Consider the following 25,968-nt stretch of genomic DNA (forward strand, 5'->3'; position numbering starts at 1 on the left):
CTAACGGGGCCCATGGACCACAGCCCATCTGCGCTGGAAGCCTGGGACCAAGAGCAGGAGGCTGGCTGCGCCTCCCTGCTCAGAGGACGACCAGCTAGGAACTGCCCGGGGCCGCCCAACCTTGGCAGGGATGGTCTGCACGCTGTGAGTCAGAGGTGCTCGTGGGGGAGGGGTGCTGTAAGTGAGTGGACTGTTCTCATTTCAAGTTGAGGATTATCGTTGCCTCTGGAGCGTCACAGGTATGCTCCACGGCTGACAGGCTCTTGGATTGGAGACCCCAGTGCCTGATACCTGAGGAAACCTAGATACCTGAGCACTGGAATACACGCCAGGCTGCCCCGGCGCTGTGCTCGGGGAAGATCTGGAAGAGGAGGCGTCACACCAGGAGGGGAGCAATGCAGGGCAGCTGAAAACAGCCTGACTGCAGACCAGCACCTCGCTCCAGGAGGCGCACATATCATACACTCCCCTCCTCACATTTAAGTGGATAGAGGGTGACTCCACCCTCCTACCCCAGAGCCGTAGGGACAGCTCCCTAGCTAGAGCTCTTTTGTGAAAACAGGGGTGCGCCAGCCTGCACCCCAGAACCCGAGGGTGCTGTGGGAGGAGGGGGAGCCCCAGGCCTCAAACACGGGGGTGGGGGTGGCCTGTAAGGGCTGCTTCACATGCCTCCAGGGAAAGTCTTGCGGGACCACAAAGAAACTCAGAAGGGAGGTTCCAGTTCCAGTTCTAGCTGCTACCGACCAGTGGGGTGACTTTGGGGAAAGTACTGGAGCATGCTGGGTTTCTGTTCTCTTATTTTTAAAACAACGGGAAAAGTACTGAGATTCTAGGTCCTGCTGAATCCTCAGACTCCTGACTCCCGGCCTGTGTGAGGGATTGGGAGGCACTAGGGGCCCAGGCAGGAGCAGCAGCTCGATGCAGTTATCAGCCACTTAGAGCTGCAAAGAAGCGATCCATCGGGTCAAGGCTGCAGCCCAGAGCCAGGGACCTCAGCGTGGACACGGCCCTCTGGTTGCAGCCCTGCTGCTACCCTGGCCTCCGGCTCCACAGGGACAGAACACTCCCACTTGTCCTGCCAGTGGCCCCAGAGCCAGCTCTGTGAGTCAAAGGATATTAATGTGTCCATCGTGGCTCCCGGAGTAGATATAGGACTTGCCACCGTTGTTGTGCACCGTCAGACACTGGATGGATTTGCTGTGACCCTGCACAGGAGAGGACGGAGCAGGTGAGCGGAGAACACGCCTTCCTGCCTCTGCCACCTACCAGCCGCCCTCCACTGAATGCCCCCCTGCGGGATGACGAGACACAAGGCCCTCCACACCGCGGCACCTGTCTGTGCCAACACCCTGAAGCCCCATGTGCCCGAAAACCCCCTCTGTGAGCCGCGGCCAGCTCTTCCCCAGCTGACGGCCCATCTGGCAAAACCTTGTCATGAAGCCCTTCCCTCCCAGGACACAACCTCAACCCCAGCCAAGAACCGGATCTAATAAAACCCTAGGAGCCGAGTGCCTGGTCCGTGCAATGACCCTGGCAGCGCCCTTGACTGGGGGGACTGCTGCTCACATCTGGCAGATGCATGTGAGCTGAGCCCCAGTCCCGAGCTGAGCCCCCATGGACGGGAAGCAGCAGTGAGCGGGATCAGCCACAAGGGGGGTCCATCGCTCACAGAGGCAGGTGGGCACACATCCGGGCCCTGCAGGAACCCAGACCAGTCCCAGGACCCAGGGGAGACCTCCTAGCCACTCAGAGACCCAGACAGTCCCGGGTTCTACTGTCTGTTCTCTCCCCAAACCGGAACATACAACCCTAGCATTGACTCCTAGCTTGTGAGGCAGCTTCTTCTCTCCCAACACGCCCCTCCCCACCCAAGCTGTTGGCGGGCCCTGACCCCCAATACCTCCCTCACTGGCAACGTGCGGGGCACAGTCAACTCCTCTGTAGCCAGTCCCTTGCTACTAGGGAACACATAACCTCACTATAACTGCTCCTGGGGGCAAGGGTGGGTGGGTCTTTGTCTGGTCTTTCTCAGCAATGCTCTGTGGCCGGGTGGCACAATTCTGCACAGGCCTCATCCCCAGAGCTTCCCGAGCATTCTGCAGGTTCCGCCTGTTGCCACACTGTGGCAAAAAGCTTCCAAGAAAGGTACACACAGTTCTCAGGGGACACAGTGGGTCCTTTCTACCTCTTGTCTCCTTCTAGGACAGAGTCCTGCCAGCCCTGATACTTATCAGCCCTGATACTGATCTGGTCCTCAGACCAGATCAGCCCCACTGGGCATCCCCCCTGCACATCCTGACTCAGGACCTGCACCTGCCCTGCCTGGGGCCGCAGCACTCCCCAGGCACTTGTGAGTTAACACATGCCCCGCAGGTGTCTAGACAGACCCAGCCACCGTGTTTGCCTCTCACGGACCTTCTAGCTTGAGAACTGCTGCTCCAGCTACACAGCAAAATGCCGCGGGTGTCGGGGTACCAACAGATAGAGCCATCCCTACAGGTTCTGAACAAATCCCTCTGGGGCAAGTCCAGTTCCAAGGCCTCCTGGTCCTCCTTCAGGGTCTCCAGGGATCCAGCCCTCTTTCAATCTCCGTGAGCGGGAGGGCTGAGAACTGCTATTCCAACACCGGCTTTCTCTGGGGCGCCCACATGTGGCTCAGATGCCTCTGCAGCGCAAGATCAGCACCAAGGACCCCCTGGGATTCACGTACACTGCTGTGGCGGGAATGGGAACAGGAAGGACTTTCTGACTGCTGACTGTAAAAGCCTGCAAGATTCCGCAACCTGGCCTGGGAGCAACAGAAGCCCAGCTTGTAGTTTCCATGCTTTCAGTGGCCAGTGGGAAACTGCTCTTCTGGGCCCAAGTGGGCTGACTACGCCTGAACCTCTCAAGGAATCTCTCCCCATCCCATCTAGAGAGAGATCCAGTCAAGTGACTGTGTCATGCGTGCCCCCCGGCTCTGTGCCAGGCTGTACACACCTGCACAATACAGGCACTGCGCCAGCTAGGGGCCCATCAAGGAGGAGGCCGCAAAGCCCCGTGCTTAGGTCCAAGCTGGGGGAAGCATGACAGCAGGCATGGAACCCAAAGTGAGGACAGATAGTGCCGTGTTACCACATCAATCCTCTTCAATCTCATCAAGCCACATCCCCTTCTGAATGAGACACAGCAGTTCCCACCTCAGACAACTGTCTCCATCAACTCCAGGCAGAGGCAGTGTCTACAGGGACTGGCACGAGAGCCAACCTCCTAGGTCCTCGCTGGGCTGCTGGCTTCCTGAGATATCAAGACCACTAGGGCTGATGCAGGGAGAAGGCATGCTCCCCCACCCCCGAAGCAGGAGTCCCCAGGGCAGACCCTGGGCACCAGCTGCCCCGAGGAAGCCCTCCAGGTGACAGGATGGCAGCTGGGCTAGGGTCTGACCACCTCTCATCGCTCGTGGCTGCACAAACTCCTGGCCCACCACTCAAGGCCTCTGAACCTCAGGATCTGCCTGTTTCTCCAAACTTGTTCCTTCCCATGTGCCTTCCCTCCTCGAACCACGGAACACTCCAGGCCTCCTCACACTCTATCCCACGTTCAAATGAGACACAGTGCCCAGGTCCAGTCCCCAGGCCTCCCGGCCGTCCCTTAGGCGCTCTCCTGGTCCTCCAAGTCTGTAGTGATGCTCTTGGAGCTCCATGCGTTCCAGCTGTCAGCTCCTACCTGAAGGAGGCTATTCACCCCAGGACACAGGGACTCCTGACAGTAGGGGGAGGGGCACTGTCCGCAGACCAAGGCCCTGAGCCCCCAGTGCTTCTAGAAGCTTAAGGGGAGCTCGGCCCCAGCCTTCCAGTTCTGCTAAACACACACCCCAAAGCAACTAGCCTCCTGCCATTGACCAAACCCCCAAGGTGGGTCCCCAACTCGGCCTCCTGCCAGCTCTCCCTTTTCCTCGCTGGGCCACAGCCCTTTCCACCACCCCACCGGCTGCCACGCAGCCTTACCTTGATGACCCGCAGGGGTTTGCTGGGGTTGTTTTTGTCCAGGTAGTTGATGTACCCAGACAGGGAGATGCTGAGGAGGTGGTCCTTCTGCCACAAGCAGCCCAGCTGCTGGTCCAGAACGGTGGAGCCCATTGTAAACGTATTGACGACAGAGTTCACACTGACGTCCCAAATCTTCGAGGTTTTGTCTCCAGAAGCAGAAAGCAAATGGGTGCTATCAGGGCTCCAGCTGATCTACTCAAATGAAACAGCGGACCAGGTATCAGAGAACACAGAGTGGGAAGGGGCCTCGGAAAGCAGCCTGCCCAAAGCCCCCATTTCTGAGCAGGGAGAAGCGACGGCCGGGGAGACCAGGTGTCCAGGCCCCTCCCTGCTCTAGCCACTGGATTCTCCAAGCTACGACACCCCTTCTGTGTGATCCTGAAGCTCTCCACTTCACCCCCTCACACTTCATGGTTCTAACTTCTAGTTGTGTACTGACCACTGCACTCATGGACACGGCCCCACAACGGTGGCTGACACGGTCACACACCACGGATCCATACTCACAGCGTAAATGCCTCCGTCATGAGCCTTGCCGCCTCCCAGGGCACACACCTTCTCTCCCGTCTTTCCATCGTAGATGTAAATCTTTCAAAGAATAACACACACGTGGGTCACAGGTGGGAGGACGCGCTCACCAGCTGGCACGCAAGATGAGCTCTTCCCCGTCCTTGCTCTACCGTCAAGAGCTTGCTACTGTGACTCTTAAAAAAGGAATCTGAAAAACGTGCTAAACGGGGGAGTTTCCAGCTCCATTTAAAAGGAGAGAGATGGGAACGGGGGTGGGGGGGTGCGCACCAAGCTGTGATGACACAGCCTGGGAACTGTGCACCTTCCAGGAACGGAATGGAGGGAAAGAGCTAGTTCCCCCAGCAAGACTGGCTTTGGGAAGCTAGTCTGCCCTGAAGAGCTGGGAGGTGATCAAATGAACCCCCACCACCCCCAGGCCCCGGCTCTCACCTGCCCATCGGCGCTGGCCGTAGCAAATCTGTTCCCATCGGGAGAGAATCGCACACAGTTGACAAAGCGGCTGTGGTCCTGCAAGAAAGAGCACAATTATCCACCTGATGACAGGAGGTTCTGGAAAGTTCTCTATGAAATACGCAGTCTGCTTCAAACCTCTGCTCCAGCTGCCTGTGTGAATGGTCAGTCCACAGGAAGACCTCGGCCCTTAAATAGAATACTCCCGAAGTAGCTCCTGACTCACCAGGAGGTCTGCTTCAGCCCGCCTGCCTTGGCCCAGGCCCATCTGTGCCCAGGCTGTCCCCTGCTAGGCCTCCCAACCCCATGCTTGGTGGGATGCATGAGTTCCCCTCACCCTTAATCTGCAGAGCAGACAGAGCCCTGACAGGGCCGGCTCTCTTCCCTCAGGGCCCCAGAGGTAGCTCAAGTCCAGAACCCTACAGGGTTAGGCACACAGCAGGTAATGGGAAGGGTTGTGATGGAGCGGAGTTAACAACTGAGCTTTTAAAGAAATTAAACAACGGTTTTGCACTTCTGGGGACTAAGACTCCAGACGACCTCCAGGGATGCTTTCCTATCCTAAAGATTCATTCTCTCCCCCATCAAAGGTTTGCATAAGAAAACATCCTCTAAATGCCCCATGCCCCTTCCCCTACCTTCAAGAAACACCCCTTCAGTAAACTTAATAATATAAGTTCTTCTCAAAGCAGGGAGGGTTAAGGGCTCCTGGGGCATAAACACCTAACCGCCCATCACCTGCCCCACAGCATTCCTTGAGGCCAAGCACAAGTCCACTTAAGTCAGGAGCCGCTCGTGTGAAGGCTCCATGTGTGTCTGTGTCATGCGAGGGGCTGAATCGGGCTGAAACTGTGCCACCTGTGAATGGAAACCTCAGGAAAGAGGGTCTATGCAGATGCAGTCGAGGTATGATGAAGTCCTTAGGACGGCACCACTACAGTGACTGGTGCACTCCGATGAGGGAGACTGGGACAGACAGATAGCGGGTGCGGGAAGAGCCCGTGAAGACAGGCAGATTGGGAGGGTGCCCCTCGGGCCAACGGAATTGGGGGAACACCAGCCTGCTGACATGGGGAGCTCAGGCTCTGGCTTCAGGAACCGAGAATAAACCCATGCTGAACTCCTGGCTTGTCGTCCCTTGTTACGGCAGCCCAGAACAGGCATGGGGCACACCGTCTGTGACACTCCCAGAGGAAGAGCCCTTCAAGGACAACATGCTTAATGCACTGGCGAAGCAGCTCAAGCCAGGAAGGAGAAATCAGGGCCAGGATCCTGAGGAGGGAAGCCACAGGCCAGAACCAGAGGAATCCACGTGTCTGCAAAGTCCACCTGGGAGGCTGAGCAGAGGAGTTGCCCCGCAGTGGAGTTTCCCTGCTGCAGGCAGCTCCGTCCCTCGGAGCCAGGAGACTGTGATCTCTGCCCGAGGACACTTCCAGGCCAGGCCCCTCGGGCCCCACGAGCCTTGGGTCCAGTGCTGGAGCACGGAGCCAGCCCGGCATGCTGCTCTTCAGCGATCCCACCGCTCCCCTCAACTAACAAGGCCAGAAGCAGCCAGCACTTCTTCTCCCTCAGGGGGATTCCCCCGCAGGGCTGGGGACAGGAAAGCCTGAGCCTTCTGAGCGCAGTGACACTGGTGAGCCACCCAAGCTGGCTTGCCTTCCTATCTCTTTTCGGCAAGCACAATCATGGGGCTGCCAACTTGGTTCTGACTCAAGAGCCTGTCCTCTAGGGCATCATCACCAGTGCCTGTGACGGAGGTTTATGATGGGCTCACAGCTTCAGCATGAACTTAGCCCTGGTTCTGGGACCACCGGGAGGCAGTTCCCACTACTAACATGCCACACACCTCACTCCCGGGGCCCAGCCTCAGCCAGCTCAGGCCTGCAGGGTGACAAGGCTATGGCCGGGTTTACAGTGTGTGCTCATCTGGGTGAGGGCTGACCTTCCCTGCTCCCAGGTCTGGCCTCTGTGTTTTAGAGCAGGTGCAATCCGCCATGCCGAACCACAGTGGAAGGAGTCTGCTTCCCAAGCCGGGATCTCTCAAGCCCTCCTGGGTGCTTCTGTCTCCCTCATAGCCACCTGTCACTCACCACCTTACCACTGCAAGGGCTTTGGGGAACCTCCAGACCCCTCCGAGACAGCCAGGCCCAGAGAGAACCTGGGGCTCTGGTTTCTCTTCCAGATCTCTAGGCTTGGCTGCACTGGCTCTGGGGAGTACCTGGGTCAGATCTTCCCTCCCCAGGATCCCAAGCCCAGCTCACAGAAGTCAGGATGCCCTCCTGAAGGGTAGCACCAAACACTCAGCTGCATACCTGCACATGTCCACCCAGCGGCCCGAGCGATCCCATTATGAGGCCAGGCCGCTGCCTCTCCTCAGAAGGGCCCTCTGCCCTGGCTGCCATCTCTCAGGAATCCGACTCCTTATAGCACTCAGCATCTCTGATGGGAAGGGGACATCACACACAATGGGCTCATGGCCCTCCTCCCCGAAAGAATGATGCACATCACTCCCCAGGCCCTGGAACAAGGCAAGCTTGTGGGAAAGCCTGGGTTTAGTGAGGGCCAGAAACAGCGGATGCCCCCAGAGAACCCGGCACTGTGTGAACCAAGGCCTTTGGCCTTAGAAACTCCTGTCAGCTTTTCCTGCAGCTTGAGCCAAGAGTCCAAATGAGTAGGAAACTGATGTCTGCTCCTGAAATAGCCCACTTAAAGGAAAACAGCAGTGAACGGCTCATTAACCAAAAAAGTGAGGGTTAAAAATAGCCTGTTCCACAGGGAGGTGAGGCCTGAGTATGAAGAAGGAAGGGGTCTGGGGAAACATCAAGGTGGGGAGGGGTGTGGGAGGGGTATGGGGAGGGTTCACATACCTGCGGGGCTTCCTCCTTCCTCTGGCTGCTCAACCCAGCCACCACCTATTGGACTGGGGCTCACAGCCCCTGGCCCTCCCCTCCCCATGCTCCCTGGAGGAGATGCAGCACCATCCCGCAGGCCTAGGTCCCTCAGGCTGTTCCCTGATGTGGAAGGTCCTCAGTGTCTGACTGACACCTGTCCGCCCATTAGTCACAGCTGACTCTCAGTGGAGCCCTGTGTCAGCTGATCCTCCCAAGAACCCCCACTGTCATTGTCCCTCCCCCATCATCACCCTCTCTTGACACTGAGAAGAGCTGTGAAGCCATTAGGTAATAAGTAACATACCTGAGCCCCCGTCACCGACAGGGTCAGAGCACCACGGGGCTCTGTGGCTTGACTCCAGCGAGCACAGGCAGATGAGCTGGTCAGCTCAGGTGTCCTCTCTGGGAGCCCTCCCTGGTTTCACTGGCCTCAGCTGTCCCCAGAACATACAACTGCTACTAACTCTCACAGCACAGTGCCCTGCCCACCTGTCCTGCTCCCTGTCATGAACTCATGGAGGGAGAAACGGGCTCAGACGCCTGGGCCTACCTCCTCATCCTCCCTCAGCACACAGCACACACCTTTAGTCAGTGCTCTGAAAGTGGGTTTCCGTCCTCAACTGCAACACTGCCTCACTCCTTCAGTCGACTGCCCCCTTCACACCTGGCCTCCTCTCCCTCTGGGAAGTCTCCCCTGTCCAGTGCTTGGAGGGGGAGCACCACACCCTCTTCCTGCTTCAGCGTGGCTGAGACACAAGTGATCCCCATCCTCTGCCTGCCTCTCCTGCCACCTGGGCAGACTGGCTCAGCGACCACTTTCCTCTGCAGAAAGAGGACCAGAGGAAGGCGCAGAAGGCTTGTCTGGTCACTGCCCCACCATCAGCCACAGCCCCTGCAAGAGCAGACCAGGAAGGAAATGGGAGGAAGAAGACCTATCCCGCTGGCCCCCAACGTGACCAGGACTAACACACCCACAGCTCTCTGAACAGCAAGACCAGCAGATATGAGGACAGAAGGCAGAATGGCTAAGGACAAGGCAGACCATTCTGCAGGCCCAGCCCAGAGCCTGTCCAAAGCAGGCACCTGATACACACCGAAGGCCTGACACGGGCATTCTGGCCTGCTTAGAGTCAGAAAATGGGAAAAACACCCCCCAAGAAAATCCTGCATAGCAGAGGTCCAATTTTACTTAACTGCCTTGTAAGGCAATGACTCTAATAATAGCCAAGACACATTTCTAGCTCAACTCACCTCCACTGTGCCAAAGGAAGCGGGACACCCCATCCCCCCAGCTCGGCGCCGCCTATGATAGGTGAGACCACAGGTGGCTGGAGAAAGCTGCTCTCAGAGCAGCTGACCATGCTGCACAGCACGCCCGGCTGGAGAGGTGAGACCAGGTGTCCCCTCTGCCTCAGGTGGACTCTATCCGCCCTTAGAAGCTCAGGCAGGAAGTTTCCACTTCCAGATCACACGACCACAGCCTGGACAAGCAGGCTTGGGCCTCATGAGTGCCACCTAAGCAATCACTGAGTTAGACAAAGTAACCTACAGACCACCACACCTGGCTGCAGGACAGGCTGAGGACGTAATCCTCCGGGTGCCTGCTCTAGAAGGGGAGTCTGTGGTTGTCCCTGATGGAAGAGGGCAAGGCCAGAAAGGTGCTGAACCTTGCCCAATGTGCCCGTGAGTTGCTAGCCACGCCTTGGTCACAAGGACCGGTGCCATGGCAGGAAGAAATTCCTGCTGCAGAAGCAGGAGGCGGCGAGGGCACACTGGCTCTTTCTTGGGTCCTCCAAGGGAACCTCAACCTTTGCCACAAAATGCCAGCATGAAGCAGAAACAGAGACGCTGCAAGCCTCGGTCCCCTAGCCAGTCCCCTACAATCCTGGGATGTCATCTGCCCAAAGTGGCCCATGGCCTCTGAAATGAGGGGGTCCAGAGCCTATTTCAGTGCTGGTTCCTTCACCTCATCTTTCTGCAGCTTCTGGAGCCCATCGCAGGTCCAGGCAAAGGAAAATTCATGCTGACGCTGACCTGACAGCCCAAGGGCCTGGCTGGCTCGAGATGAAATGGGTCCTTACTCAGCTCCCCAGGAGCCAGGAGTCTACACTTATTGTACAACATGAGCAGCCAGTTTACAGATGAGCTCAAGAACCAAAGAGAAAAGCTACCCAGCACCCCCACGTAGGGCAGCAGGGTGGCCAGGGAGGGCTGACCTGAGCACATTCAGGCACTCTGGCTTAACCCTGCCCTCACCTCCCCTTGGGTACACACACCACCAGCATTTTATTCTAGCACTTACTGAAATGGAAACACAACTTCATCTTTCTCACGGCAGCAACTTGAGCTCAACCCCTCTGTGCTCCTGACATGCTCAGTCCTCGTCCCACAGCCTCAGACATGGTGCAGAGGGAGAGACGGGGAGAAGCTGGAGCCTAGGGGAGCAGGCAGACAGCCACCCATGGCAGGTGCACTCTGGGGCTCTGAGGTTCCAGGGGAGATGCACATGCCTAAGTCAGACTGATCTACACAGTTGTCAACACTTGACAGGCCATTTTGGGTGGGTGTAGGGCCCCGAACACTTTTCTCCCCATCCTTCATTTGCTGGCCACCTGAGCCTGTCTGGAGCACCCGAAGATCTCCTTGTGGACACTCCGACCTGATGTTCACCAGCATCTTACATCCTCCCATAGGAGAATGGCCATCACCGTCCTGTCTCCCAAGGGGACCGAGCCACACCACTGGCCCATCCAACGGTCACAGAGCCAGCCAGCTGTGGTGCTGGGCTGCCATCCAACGTCCTCCATTCCTGATCTGCAGCCAGGTCCAGAAGCAGGACCCATGGGCGATAGGCTCCACAGGCAGATCTGATCACAAGCTGTGTGTCCACCCTGGACACAGGCAGGGGGCAAATGTTCGTATCTGATTGCCCTGGGCTGGAGTGTTGGAGTGAGGGCTGTGTTCTCACGTTAGAAAGGAAAACAAAAAGAGAAAGACTATTCCAGCCAAGTTCCCAGGTGAGCAGAGGGAAGGCTGGCGGAGTGCTGAAGTCACAGCCTCGGGCTGCCTGGGCGCAAACCCGGCTCTGCTGACCAGCTGCTGTGCTCCTCCTGGCTGGGTTTAATCTACATCTGCAAAGGGGAAGTGACCCTTCCTGGGGCAGGGAGAGGAGCCTCACTGGCCCACAGCCCAGATCACATCCAAGTGACATCAAACAGTAGGGAGGAGGAGGGGGACTTGGAGATAGGGACGGCTTCACTGAGACAGGCAAAGACCGCCTCCTGTGGCCACAGAAACCCAACCCCTCCTCCTCTCTCTCCCGGGTGCAAGGCATGAAGTTTAGCTATCTGACTCACCCCACAGAACCTTGATCTGCACTTAGTGAATACTGACCTTGAACACAGCCTTCGACAAAAACCCCATCACCTACCAACTGGGCAGCAGCCACAGGGGACGGCCACAAGAACCGCTGCAAAAGGAGCTTTGAGCTGCATACCCCGTGGGGCTTTCCATGCAGCCACCTGGCCCCACTCAGGAGCCCTGGGGGCAGAAAGGAGTCCATTTCACCAGCAGGGAAGCCCTGCAGAGCTCTTCCATCCCCAAGCCAAGATGTGCACTGGAAATTCTGCCCACTGCCCGAGTACTACCCCATGGGGACCTGCTGAGGAAGTGGCATCGTCCTTTCCAGCCACACCCTGCCTGGTTTATGAGTCACTGCGTTCAGTCATCAAAGTAAACAGTGGTCCCCGCAGAGCCTCATAAAGGACCTTCTCTCATTTAATCCTCGATGAGGTAGTACTGAGAACTGCTCTGGACCCGTGGGCAGCTGTGCAGTTAAGTTCATGGTTAAAATGCACTATTATTGATACCCCCACACCCACCTTGCAGATAGGAAAAGTGAGGCTGAGGTTCAGACCCTTGTCCCAACCAGGGAGCAGGAGCAGAGCTGGGACACTCTGCTAAGGTGTTCTGACATGTGTCTTCCACAGACAAAGCATCTAACTCTCATCGAGTGTCACATTCCAGCTGTGACCCTGCCCTCATCATCTCACCAGAGGAGACGAATCTGGTGTCCCTGGAAGCTCACCAGCAGGTCTTGAGTTGGCAGAACCAGAGCCAAGCCTGGGCCACCCCTTTCTGACAAAGCTCCTCTAGGCCAGAATGCTCCCCTGGTCACAGGCCATCAGAGATCCACTCATTCACCCCACAACCCCAGAAACACACACACGTCTCCCAGGGCAGGTCCCTCCTTGCCAGAAGCAGCCCTTCCAGCCTGAGGGCAGGGCCACGTTGGCCTGGGGCTAGTGTGCTGTCCCACCATCACAGGACGTTCCCCTGCAAACCCCACTTCTGTCTATACACCACAGCATAAACGGCACATGCTCACAACCCCGCAGGTCAAGACTGCTGGTTTCACGTGCAAACCATCCCCAGGGGGACATCCACTTACGCCAATTGTGAACTTGAACTTGAATGGTGGCCCCTCAAAGAATGCGGCACAGTTATCGTCACTGCCCGTGGCCAGCCGGTAGGGTCTGCTCTGCTTGATGTCCACACTGTTGATGACTTTGTTGTGTCCTGTGATCTCACCCACGGAAGAGCCACTGTCCCACAGGAAGACAGCTCCAAACCTTCACCCAGAGAGTCACAGGAAGAAAACAATCAACCTTGGGGACGGCTGATGAGATGTGGGCAGCAGCGAGGCTAGTACGTGGGGTGGTACAGTGCGGGGATGCTCACAGCCACACTTCACACACATTTGCGAAAGGAGCCAACACCGGAGACACCGTGGTTTTGGCTCTGTGCGGTGCTGGTCAAAGAATCCAAGAATAAGAGGCTCTGGGAAGGGACTGGATGTCTGTATCTGTATGGGCCAGGGCCAACAAGACTCCCCTATGTGGAAGGTCCCTTAGAAACACCTGCTGGGGAACAGCTCTGTGACTTCTCGGTTTCCTAGTGGCTGTACTGGGCAGGACCAAGGTAATCAGCAGCCACCACCCCCTACCAGAAAGGAGACGATGCTCTGCTCTCAGCTGGCCATCTGGTAAGTACGTACTGCAGGGGCTCCTCCTTGTGTCTGGAGGCAAACTGAATTCTTAAGACCAACAGGATGACCTGAAAAACTGGCAGAACTAACCCCTGCCAGAACATGCATTAAAAATAGCCTCCGAGTAAGGGAGACGAGAGGCGTGCCTGCCAAGTCCGAGTGCCTGAAGTCGCTGTGGTGCCCTGGAGGGAAGCCTGCGCTGTGGCACACGTACCCCGTCTCCACCGGGCCCCTATTCCTTCGGAAGGTCACCACCTTCAGTGACGTACCCAGCTCCCCTGCAGCCAGGTATGGCTGCTGGCATTCGGGGAGGGACCCCAACAGAGATTGGAGCTCCCTTTCCCCCTCCTCATTTCCTGTTGCCCAGAGTGCGGGCACGACAGCTGGCACTCCAGGTGAGGGGCTGAGGATGTCAGAGACAGAAAGAGAAGGGCCCAGCCCCATGGGGCCTCAATACACACTGGTCCAAGCTGGCCCAGAGGTCACCGCTCCCCTCCCAGCTGGAGCACCCACAAAGAGAGCAAAGCCAAGACACACAGGCAGGGAGGCGCCAAGGCCAGAGACTCACTTCTCCCTTCCTTCCCCGACCACTGCGATCCTCTTACTGTCTTCTGTCCAAGCAATGTCCTTGATCTTCCCAGCGAAAGGCTGATACTCATACTTTAAGAGGTGCTCCTTCTGCGTGGTATCCCAGATCCTCAGCTTTCCAGATACATCTGTGGGCACAAAGGGTGGCGACAGCCATGATCATCCCTGGGCCTGGGTGATGTGGGCACGAGGCGTGCCTGTCCAGCAGGGCCCGGGGGCTCCACTGCCCCAGGCGGCATTTCAAGTGAGCACAATGGGCCACTGGCCCGTCAGAGTACGCAGCCTGTGAGGCCCACTATTGGGTCCCTGCAGCTCACCAGCCACTCCCTGGACAATAAACCCTGTGTGGGCACCAGAGCACTGAGGCACACAGAGGCACGGCCCAACGCATCAGGTAGCTGTCTGGGTCTGATTCTAGTCTCCTCACAGAGGGGTCTAAATGGCCTATGGGGATCAGGCACCTTTCTGAATGCTTGATACTCAGGTTCTTCGTTTGCAAAATGGGCCAAGACTAGTGACAGCCGCCTCTCCCGAGCAGTGGCTGTGCTAACGGAGTGGAGCTGTGTGCGGCTGGTGCATGCCGGGACTTGCTTGCGGCCCCCGCCTGGGCTCCCTTCCAGCTACTTGCCTGCATCCCCCGCATCTACAGTGACGCACCCCCCGATGGCCCAGACGAGTGAGGTGAGCGCAAGAGCCTTGTGGGAGGCATGCAAGGTGGGTGCAGGCAGGCAGAAGTGGTGCTCCAGACAGAAAGCCACGCCTCTCCTCAGGGATGAGTAACCAAGAGACACGGGAGCCAAGGGAGAGGCACACCCCTCCCTTCCAGGCAGGATCCCGTCACCAAGATCTGAGACTGATCCCCACACAGCCCTTTCCAAAAGAGCACCGAATTCCCAAATTAGCACGAAGATGGAGGATTTTATGCTAACTCCTCAGGCTTAAATCCTCAGTCCAGATTGGGCTTGGGGGGGGCAGTCTTCCCAGGAGGGGGGCTCCGGGGCTTCCTAGGGTTCCTAGGCCCCTTTAGTACGTCACAGAGACCCTCCCGCTGCTCTGTGAGCACAGGTCCTGTCCTCTAGCTCAGGGCACAAGGCTGAGGTAGGCGAAGGCTTCCTGGGGCTCTGAGGGCATCAAACAACATCCTACACCTACAGCTGCACCGAACAGGGAGGGAGGACAGGGCCACCTCGGTGGGGGGCTACTGAGAAGTGACACGAGTCAGCACGTGGAAAAACTCAGACAAGTGCTGGATACACAGCAGGCGCCCGCTGCAAGCTGGTCATCACTCACCAGCGCAAAAACTAAGGGCCACCAGAGACGCTACCTCATGAGCAAACAGCTGTGCCCACATCCGCAGGGCAGACAAGGGAAGACTCGCTGCTATGTGAAGAGCACGACCTGAGGGGCCCTGGGGGTGCTGGGCCTCTCTGGGTGAGGTCCAGGAAGGCTGCCTGGCTGAGGGGAGTTGCAAAGATGACCTGGAACTAGTTCAGTCTCTAGTGAACAGGCCAGCAGGAAAGGAAAGAGGCAGAGGCTGAAGTACCAGGAGCGGAGCAGGGTGTTTGCAGGAAGGACACGTGTGCACATAGTATCACGCACATGCTCACGCACACACCAAGCCATATTGTCAGCTGGGCTCAGGCCGGTCCAGGTGGCTCTAAAGTCCGGCCCCATCAGCGTCTTTAGCTCAGGCTGACTGTATCCCACCTTCTTGGCCAGGATGGAGCCGGCCACCCCCTTCCCGCTCCCAGGTGGGTGCGGGGCACTCAGACTCCTCTCTGGGCTGGGAGCCAGCTATTTTTCCCATGGCCTCCCCACCACACCCTCCACCTCCTGCGTGGACCCTGCTCATCTATTTAATCCTCCTTCTGTTTCTCCTGAGGAGAGCTGACAATGTCACATTACTTTCAGGTGTACAACCCAGTGACCTGACAAGTTCCTAAGTTACGATATGTGCAGCACGGGGGTAACCACCATCAGTCCTGACATCACTACTACAACATCTGCGACTGTGTTCCCCGGACAGTGCCCTTCTTTCCCCCGACTCGCTCATTCCACACCTGGGAGCCTGTGTATCCCACTGCCCCCATCCCCGCCCCTCCCCTCTGGCAACCATCGTGTGTTCTCTGTATTTATAGAGTCTGATTCTGCTTTTGTTTATCCTTTTTTTCCCCCTAGATTCCCCTCTTAAGTGGAATCATATGGCCTTTGTCTTTCTCAGGCTATGCTCTTGGGCCTCCGTGGGGTCTCAGATGGCATGCTTTCATCCTTTTTTACAACCGCATCGTGACTCCACTGTATATGTGCACCACGTTTTCTGTATCTGTTGCTCTACCGAGGGAAGCTTAGGTTGCTTCCACACATTTAGTTCTTTTTGGGAAGCAGCTAGAGCCAGGAAGAGAAAGTGGGGCTCGGGGACCAGGCGCTTGGGCCCCACTGACAAGGGCAGCCCCTGTGCAGGCAGGAGATCTGATCAGGTGTCCATGGGTGCCGAGCCCTGTGCTGAGTGCTGGGGACACAACAAAGACACCTGCTCAGGGGCAGAGGACACCTGCAAGAAGCCAGAGATGATGGGGAGAGAGTTCCTTCTGTCCCCTCACTGGGAAGGCATCTCCTCCTCCAGATAACACGTTACACCAAGGGGAGCAGTCTGAGCCTGCAGTCTGCCCCCACTTCCCAGCAGCTTAGCAACTTGGGTGGCAACAAGGAGTGAGGTGGGCCTTCCAGTGCCCATGGAGGCCTCTGCTCACCAGCTCCGCAGCCTGGCCTCTCTTCCTACGTTCCTCACCTGAGCAACCCTCCTGTTCTCCTCTCCTCTGGGCAGAGGCCCCTCTCCTAGGAAGCCTGGGAGGGCCCCTCTCCTAGGAAGCCTCTCCTATATGTGGCCTGGGTGTACTGCTCTGAGGGCAGCCTGGGATCCAGAGCCCTGGTGGGTATCCAAGGGACGGAGCACAGAGCATAGACTAGTGGCATCAAAATTACCCAAGGAAGACATAGCTAGAAAAAGGGAACTGGGTTTGCCCTGGAAATGGTTCTGAACAAGAAAACATGACACCATGGGTCATGTCAACCCAAGGGCAGACTGACCATTTTGCTCAGGGCTGGGGATCCAGTCTCTGGCATGAGCTTCTTACATAGTAGGCTTTCCAGAAGGTTCATTCAGTGGACACAGACCATTCAGACTCACAGAAACCTATAGGTCCCACAGAGGGCTGGAACCCCATCTGGGAGCAAGCCACAGGCCTCCTGAGGTACTGGGATCCCCGCCCTAATGTGGGGAACTCCAGGTACCAGGTAACCCACTTAGCTAGAGAGCAAAGCCCTTTCTCAGCCTTCCTCTCTCTCCCTCCCAACTCTGTACAACCCTACTATTTTTAGCCCAGCACCTAATCTCTGCAATGAAGGTTTCCTTCTCTTCACTAGATTCAAGGGACCAGCTCGCTAGAAAAGTAAATGTGATCTGCATGCAGCCCAGACCTCCCTCAGTTCCTCCACCAAATGAGGGCGCCTTTATGAGAGCAGAATGTCCAACTGACCCTTTATTTATGTGGACTGTCCTTCGCAGCGGTCTCTGTGCTGGGCTTCCTCATTGATTTAGCACTAGGATCTGAAGAGCCCAGACTTCTGGCTGGTGGAGGGCCCTGCCCCGGGACGTGGACTGCAGGCCTGGGCTCCCACGTGCTTCAGCAGCCGGGCCTGCAGCTCCACGCGCCAGGGTGGGGAAACCGCGCCAAGCAGGCAGCGGGGCCCTCGCCAACCACACTCCTCTTCTGAGAAGACATGATTTTAAAAGGGTCACATCTTGGGGCTTTCAAGGAAAAGGTATTTTGCTGGCAAGCAGGGCTGGCCAAAAAAAAAAAAAAAAGAAAGAAAGAAAGAAAGAAAAAAATCACATGGCTAAAATAAACCAAGGCATATAAATTAGAGCAAGTTTTATAGATCGAGTTGGAGTGAGTCTAAACACCAACATCGTTAAGTGCCCACGTTGGGCCAGACTCGTGGCCAAGCCCTTCACACACAAGCCTGACTGCCAGCTTCAGCCACCAGCCAAGCGCGCCTGTCTCTCTGGCGTGTCCCAGGGTTAGTGGCAGACACCTTGGTCACAGGCTATCAGGAGGCCACCAGCATGAGACGGTCCCTAGCATTGCACATACACTACGGCTCAGGATTCTGTCCGGCTTCTCCGAGATCAAACCAAGGCCTAGGAAGGTGAGCTATTCCAGGCAGCCTGCACAGTGAGTAAGGGACGAACCGTGCAGGGACAGGTCCCCACATACCTCCCACGCAGGGGCGGAGGGCAGTGCAGACCAGCCATGGGGCATGTGAACCCCAGCCCCTCTCTTTTGCCCAGCAATTCATTCCTCTCTGCTGCTCTCTGAGGAGGCTGACCAGGCCCTGGCCCACAGCAGCTCACTCACTTGGCTTTCCCAGAGGCTGGAGACAGGGCTGGGCACTGGTAAAGCAGCCAGTCACTATCTGCTGAGCGTGCAAACGAGGGAATGAGTGAGTCAACGGAGGGGGTGGGGCGCACACACCCACTGCCTCCCCTTCTCATCTGTAAATGGTGAAAGATCTGCCTCAAAGAAGTAGGTGAACAAAGCATCCACCATGGTAAAGACCCTTCTGTCCCTCCTCCCAGCCAGCCTCCTGCAGAGCCACACAAAAGCCTGGCTGGAGAGAGCAGAGGGCCTGAGCCAGCCGAGGGAAATGGAGCCTTTGCCTGAGGCCAGCACTGGCAGGGACTGGGAAAGGAGCAGCTAATGAATAAAGGTGACACAAGACAACGCTGCAACTCAGAAAACACACATACACACACACACACACACACACACACACACACACACACAAATGAGCTCCTGAACATCATGACAGAGCTACTGCAAAGGCCTCTGGCCAATCTCACATGAGCATTTCTGCTGACCTCTGAGCGGGAACCATCTGGAACACCGCCAGCCATGAAGTTCTGCAACGGGGCTTTTTGGTGGCTTGTACTTTCCTTGTCAGCCCCAAATGAAACTAATCAGACTGGCACCACCTGCTGCACCCCTTCCCGCACCCCTTCCTTTACACTTCCCCTGCCCCTCCTCCCACCACCCTGCAGCCAGGAGTCCAGGTGGGCTGGGGAACTCCTGGGCCACACCCCCGCACCCCAGCCAGGCGCACACACAGGTACCTCCGGAGGCGATGTAGAACCCGCTGGGTGCATACTTGGCCACCACGACCTGATGGGCGTGCTCCGTGTAGATGTCAGCAAGGGCTGGGTTCTGCGGGGAGGAGACCAGAATGAGCACAAGGAACGCAGCAGCAGTCAACTGCTTTTCCCTCTCCCGATGAGCGGATTCAGGGGCTAAAAATAACACACGCACGAACATCTCAGTCAAAACCTCCATAAAGAAAAATCCCAGCAGTATGACTCCCTACCCACACACCCAGTGCCTGCCTGCCTGTCTTCGGGTGATAGAAATCGAAGTAGTTTTAACTCTTTCTCTTTAGTCTGCAGCTGTCGAAGTGGAGATGCTTGTCTTTCCTTTGCTTTTCTGCACCTGACACAGTACAAATATGTACTTGTAAGATACACTTAAGACAAGTTTCATGGGAGAAAAGTCTACCACTCTCTCTTCCTGGTGGGGAGCTTCCCGGAGTCAGCTGTGTGCTGGTCTCCCTGTTCAGAAGCAGCTCTGCCCCGGACGCCAAGCAGCAGGTGGCCCGAAATGGAGCCCTGGCTCTGAGCTCCAGCAGCCTGGCGGGGCGCAGCACTGGGAGCCTACCCCTGTCACAACCTTCAATGGGAAATGTGGACTTTACCACCTGCTTCGTAGCCCAGATGGAAGGCTGGCTGGACTCACAGCGAGAACAGGGCTGGGGTCCCGGACCACTACTCGCCAAGAAGGTTCTAATGTCTGATTTACCAAAAGAAGATTGCGGTACCCCCACTTCCACACACACTCAAGCGGTCTCAGCAAACTGGAAACACATACACTGAGATGCTCCTGATCTGTCTCTATGGCTGGGCTTTCTTTCTGGAAGGAATAAAAACTCGGTCATCTACTCCCCATTCCTGCTGTCAGGTAAACCAAGCGCTCTTCAAAGAGGCCACATCCCCCTGGCTGGAGGCTGAGGGCACATCAGGCTCCAGTGTAGACACTCTGCTTTCTAGAGGCAGCTGCTGCAGGAACATCTGGCCTGATGCCCAGCTGCCCCCACTGCTCTCCAACCTGACCACAAGGTCAGAGGCCTGCAATTTTCTCAGCCTTCCGGCTACAGCATCCCCAGCTCCTGACTCTACCAGACTGAGACCAGAGCAGCTGACCCTAAATTCTAGCCCCGCCCACCACCAGCCCCCTCTGACATTCCTGTTGGTGTTCCCCTGGCTGGCCAGGACCACCCCACCTGCCCTCTGACCCCTACTTACAAGGCTTACCTGCAGGGTTACTTCCTGCATGAAACCTCCTATGCCCCTTAAATCATTTACCTTGTTCCCTAAGGTACTCAGGACACACAATACAGGTATTCCCTGCTTTTACGAAGTTTGCACTATGCCACAAGATCTACATTAATACTAGTTTTCACTAACCGAAAGCAAGCCACACAGGATTTTCCCTTTCATAAAAAAAGGCAAAAAGCCAAAATAGCATTTAGCCCTATTTCTGTGGTGAGATGAGCTGGTCTGGGATAGTAGGCACCCCAGAGCAGTGTGGGGTGACCCCCAGCTCCTTCCCTGGGAGCCACACTCAGCATCTCAGTCTCAAACAGCCAGAACTCTAAGCCGTGTCTGGGAGAACCTGGGCTCTCCATTTATTTCATACATCTGTTAGCAAGACATATCCTAAAGTATCAGAAACGCCAGGAGAGGTGATTTTTTGGGGAGGGTCTATGAACACTCTATACTCTTTTTCATATAAAGCAATGGTAACAATGGTAACTGCCTCTTTGCTTTAGGCCATTTGGGCTCACGTGAGGTTTCAAAGAATGCTCTGTTTTGGATAGTGGGGAAACCTGAAGTCCCAAACCTTCTTGTCATCGCTTCCAATTAGTTTTTCTGCGACCTGCTTCAAGTGCATTTATCTCTTCGGCCATCAAAGCAGTTCACAGCTAGCCAGTAGTCAATAAATTTTTTTGGGGGGGGGGTGGTTTACAAAGTCTTTTTCACCCTAAGACTTAACACTTGGCATTAATGTGATGTAGTGAGCACTTAATATACGTGTTTCATAAATTGATCCATCTCGGAATAAACATTTACTAATGAAATTAGAAGGGTATCAGGTACTCAAAATAAGATGTCATAAATGGCACACAGGTTATATGCAAAGGTGCTTGAGTCTTTAGCCTTTTGGGAAAAGCAAATGGAAACTACAGAAAGATACCATTCCATACCCACTAGAATCAGGAAGATCAAAAGACTGATGTCACCAAATGCTGGCAAGGATGGGGGCGCAGTGTACTGGAAAGTTTCTGTGTTGCTGGTGGGAATGCAAAATGGTGTAGCTGGAAAACTGTCTAGCTGGTGATTCATGAGATTAAGCATATACTTACCACACACCAAACATGCAATCCCGCCCTTCGGTATTTACCCAAGAAACCAAAGCACACGTCCACAAAAAGATACATATACATGAAGGTTTATAGTTGCTTTACTCATTAACCGCCCAAATTAGAAAACAACCCCAATGTCTACCAACAGACACTGAAGAAACACCACCCTATATCCACAGTGGAACACACCCGGGCAGCCAAGGGGGCATACACTAACACGCCCAGCAACACCAGTGAACTGCAAAGGCATTACAAAAAAGTCAGACACAAAAGACAACACTGGGTTGCAGGACTCCTTTCTTATGACATTCTAGAAAAGGCAAACTTATAGGGACAGAAAGCAGATTGGTTCTTTCCAGGTGTTAGATATGGAGGGAGCCCACCGACGGCAACAGGTTAAGAGAGCCCTTCTGGAAATCACTGTGGTGGTGTTTATGGGGCTGTGAGTATCTGTCACGTTGAGCAGCAGATAAATCTTGCTGTATCTAAACTATGCCTCAGTAAAATTAAGATGCCTGGTATCCATTAACATCTGCCGAATCCAACTCATTCCAGCCCAGATTAGTGCTTCTTATCCTAACACCCCAACATGGACAAAATCCCTTGCAAAGAAGTGGGCCAAAAGTGGTCTGTGGACAGGCCACCCCCACTGAGATCCTTTCCAGGTGTGTTTCAAGGCTGACTGAGGGGTCTTACATTCTAACGGGGGACACCATGAGCCCATTTTACAGATGAGAAACCATTCCATGGGCAAATGACCACCCATGCTGGCACTCATCCCCACTGGGCTCTGCTTTTAAAAGAGTGGGCATGTGAGATCAGTAGGCACTGGCCCTGGGAGAAGTTCTGCCCCTAAACATTCCTTCCCCTAAATGGTCAGGGTGCTGAGTCCAGGGGGCGTGAAACACCCAAGGTCATCCCCAGCAGGCTCAGCTCCAGAATCCTGGGCTGGATGAGACATCTCTCTCGTCTGCACTGCAAATACAACTAAGCCAGCGAGGGAGGGGGCCAAATTCTCCAAACTGAGCATAATGACCTCATCTGGGTCCACTGCAAACTCCCCACCTCGGCTTAGTACACACAAGGAGGCTGGCTACTAGAGGCAGAAATGTCCCACTGTCGTCCTGCCAGTTCAGGCTCATTCCAGATCAGCTAAGGCCACAAGGCACCAGGATTTGTACCCAACACCCCCCGCCATAGCTGGCGGCAGCTCCCCTCACTTGCCCTCTCTCTCCTGCTGCCTCAGGCAAGGAGAATAGGACTTGGGTGAGTAATTTATTTGGGGCAGGGCTAGGCAACAGGGGAAATGAGCCAGTGACGGGAAGAAAGCCAATTCTGGGTGCACCAAGGAATATTCCTGCTAGGGCACAGGCTTCCCCTCCCTGGCGGTCTTGGGAGATGGTTCAGGACAGGCCTAACCCCACTGCCTCCACTCTTCTCAGACCCCCACCCCCCACATAGGACCCCCACAGGTCTGCCCTTCCAGGCTAAGGAGCCGCTCCCTGGGCTGATGCCCTTATGGGGCCAAGGCCCCTTTACTCCCCAGGCCAACCTAGGGCTATATAACAGGGGCACCCGCTCCCCCTACCACCTGCAGCTCAGGGTCTGGCAGGGGGCACTCAGCAACACTGCTAGGCGAGGGGCAGAGCTCAGGGCTGTTAAGGCCCTGGCATAAGCCCCGGAAGGCTGCCCCACACTTGGGAGGTCGGGAGTCTCACAGAAGACATGAGAGGACACAGAGGCACAGATTTGAGGAAAGACATGGGCATGGAGGGCCTACCATGTGCCTTGCAGACCCTGCAAACACCTGTGGGGACAGCAAGGTGGGGGCGCTCTGGCCACAGTGGGAGCCAGACGACAGGAGGCACCTTGGCCCAACCTGAGGCGGCCCTCTCCCTTGCAGACTACATACCACCCAGCCTCCCACCTGCGCAGACACCCATCCCCAAGACCAGACTTTCTTCTGCCAATCCTGTCAAACAGGAAACAAATCCAAACCCCCACGCCCTCCCAGTCTCCACCTTGCCCAAGGAGACTCCCTCCATCAAGGGAGGATTCCCAAAACTCACTTCATACGGGCAGTGTCTAACTGAGCCACTGACTCCCCAAAGCTCTTTCAGGTCCTATGTCCTCTCAACCTCAGGGCTGAAGAGGGATCAGAGGTCACCACACCATCCACAGTGAGGTCAGTGACTGGCCCAGGTCACAGGGCGTGGCAGCTCTGACCTCAGCTCCTGAACCACAGGGAGCCTGGTGGACGTATCAGGAGATTGGGAAGGCCTCCCTGAGCAACCAGTGTAGAAGCTGTTGGACCCGGCACGGCAAGAGGGGCCTCTGTGCTCTCCTGGAGCAGCTAATGGTCCCTAGAGCCTCCAGAGAGAGAGAAAGCCCTGGGCTCCTCCGAACCCAGCCCAGGCATTGTGAGCGTGACCTTCCCGGAGGATTGCGTTTCAGAGCATGGACTTTCTAACAACTTCTAGTTCCTAAAAGCAGTCCTGGTAGCTGGACCTGTGCATCCAACACAATGTGCAGAGACCTCTATAGATGACTAAGGACAAACTTGAATTACTGCGCAGCAGTCCAGTGAGAAGCAGCCACACAGATATGTATGCTTCCAGAGCGCAAGCTGGGGCCCAGAAGCCGAGCCCCGACCTCGCTGCCTCAAGACAGAACATGTAAGTGTGGCTCATTTACTCCTTCCAAGAACTCCCTGCACCCACTTGGGGCTGGCCCTGTGGATCCAGCAGTGAACGAATGCTCTGTACTCTGTACGAGTCCAACAGGCCACCAAGGTAGCTGGCCCGAAGAATGGCACCCCCCACTGACAATCCAAAGTCCATCTTCCATTATGCCTGCTCCTTCCGTCAGGAAATCACGGAGTGACTTTGTTTTTTCACTCTATCTGCCTCTGTCTGGAACTCCTTCCCTCCTCCCTGGTCCTCAATGACACCTCCTAATTAGCTTCTACCACACAGGCAAAGGCCACCTCCGAGAATCCTTCCCTGCTGCCCCAACTGGAAATGATCTCATCCAGCCCTGAATGCCCACCATGTGCCCTCGCCGCCCACCCCGCCACCCTCACCACTTACTGCCTTGTACCACATGCCACACTTATACCCATGTGCCTTCTCCCTAAATGGGCCCCACAAGGGCAGGGCCTGGATGTGACCCAACACGGCCACCTCCAAAGGCCCCAGAAGGCCAAGGCTGGCTAGACCCCGAGAACCGGTTCTGAAACATCGTGCCCAGATGGTTCACTCTCAGCCATGAGGGTGGACCCTTCTATTGACTTCTCTGAAACCTCACAGGAAGGTAACCTTATAACCCACTTCACAGGCAAAGAAGCTGCACACAGAGAACGGGATGTGCGCAAGGCTACCCGGCTGGTAAGCAGTGTGCGTGGGGACCTGAAATCAGGTAAGGGCGTTTGTTCCTCAGTTCTATTCTCTTACCTGTGGTTGGTACCATCGTCAGCCTGATTCTCTGACTCAGAGGAGCACTTTAGTCTGGCCGACAGGTAAGGATTCCAGAACTGGCGTGGGGCCATTCAGCAGTCCTGCATGGTCTGCTGCTCCCTGAGGGCCTGTCCCTCTTGCCTCCAAGCTCAATCCCTTCCCAGTGCAGCAAATCAAGCTGTAACACAGGACAAAGGCACCTTCCTTCCTGCCCTCCCTCTTTTCCTCTTGTCTGCCCAGAGCCTTACTGGGCAGTCCTGCGTAGAGTCTGGGGAAGGCTGCTCAGGGTCAGATGCCAGCACCTTCTGGGGTCTGGTGTCCACATTTTTAAAAAGAGCAAGTCTCTAGGCAACACGGCGGTTGTGTTGCCTAGAGACTTGTGAGGAAGGCACTGTGGACCATCACAGCTCAGGCAACCCTCTAGGGATACTTGTGAATGAACTCTTCTAAAGCCCATGATGACCCCATGATTATTCTCCCTACTCTTCCAGATCAGAAAACCAAACCGGTTAAAGTACAGTAAGTGCTCGGCCACTGCCCAGCACAAAATGTACTCAAGCACAAGGAGCTCCTCTGCCAGAGGCAGGGCTCAGGGCTGCTGCTGGATTGGCACACATCTGTGTTCCCTGAAGAACAGATGAACATGGGCAGGGCTGGTGGGGAGGTGGGCAGAGGACTGGAGTGCCCATGATGGGATGGTATATGGTGGAGAAATTGCCATCTTCTGGGTAAGATCCCAAGGAGCAGGGATAAAATCAGTGGGTAGAAGCTACTAGTAGGCTGACCGGAGCTTGAGGTCCAGGTTCTTCTACAGGGGCTATCACCACAACCAAAAGTGTGCAGGTTCCACCACTGGGACTTTTAGAAGAGAAGCAAAAAGAGCCTTCTTCCCTCCAGCGTCTACATATCCTCTATAATGAGGCCCTATGGGGAAAGATGGGTTGGTGGGGGAACAGTCCGGGGGTCAGGACTGCACAGGGACCCGAATGGGCATCTCCAACCATTTCAGGGCAGGGTTGACTTCCATAACCCAAGCAGAACCAGTACCACCTTTCTGCTGGCTTCAGAGATGAGGCCATAGCCTTGTTTTCTTTGTAACCTTGAAGGCCTTGATATCCCTCTCTATACCTCCAGGAACAGAAACGCCTAAGAAATGTATCAAAACCATGGACCCCCCTGCAGGAGCCCCTAACTGTGTGAGAGCACACAAGTCTAACTTCTAACCTTGCTGCACACTTGGCTTCCTCTCTAGATTCTCTCCCATCTCCACTTTCTCACTCCTCTTCCTGGAAAACTCTAACTCATCCTCCAAAACACAACTCAAACGTTCCCCTTCTCCAAAAACCTTCCCTGCTGCTCTGTGGCACAACCGGTTCTTCTTTCTTGTTCCCAAATCACCAGGACATTCTTTTAAAGTGCTTTACCAGATCATTAGAATGTTATCC

The 25,968-nt window shown here is 55.7% G+C and overlaps 1 protein-coding gene across 2 annotated transcripts in view; it reads right to left on the reverse strand.

Annotated features, from left to right (window-relative positions):
* Positions 1–25,968, reverse strand: part of WDR1 (WD repeat domain 1) — a 43,523-nt gene that overhangs the window by 11,389 nt on the left and 6,166 nt on the right. For both annotated transcript variants that reach the window (XM_032333841.1, XM_032333842.1), the window contains exons 3-9: positions 18,709–18,799; positions 13,516–13,663; positions 12,351–12,531; positions 4,989–5,066; positions 4,536–4,616; positions 3,987–4,220; positions 1,118–1,205 (exon numbers count right to left, since the gene is read on the reverse strand). In XM_032333841.1, the coding sequence (XP_032189732.1) occupies positions 1,118–1,205; positions 3,987–4,220; positions 4,536–4,616; positions 4,989–5,066; positions 12,351–12,531; positions 13,516–13,663; positions 18,709–18,799 (901 nt within the window). The remainder of the gene's footprint in view (positions 1–1,117; positions 1,206–3,986; positions 4,221–4,535; positions 4,617–4,988; positions 5,067–12,350; positions 12,532–13,515; positions 13,664–18,708; positions 18,800–25,968) is intronic.

Source organism: Mustela erminea, chromosome 2, assembly GCF_009829155.1.
Source record: "Mustela erminea isolate mMusErm1 chromosome 2, mMusErm1.Pri, whole genome shotgun sequence".
NCBI classification, from domain to species: Eukaryota; Metazoa; Chordata; class Mammalia; order Carnivora; family Mustelidae; genus Mustela; species Mustela erminea.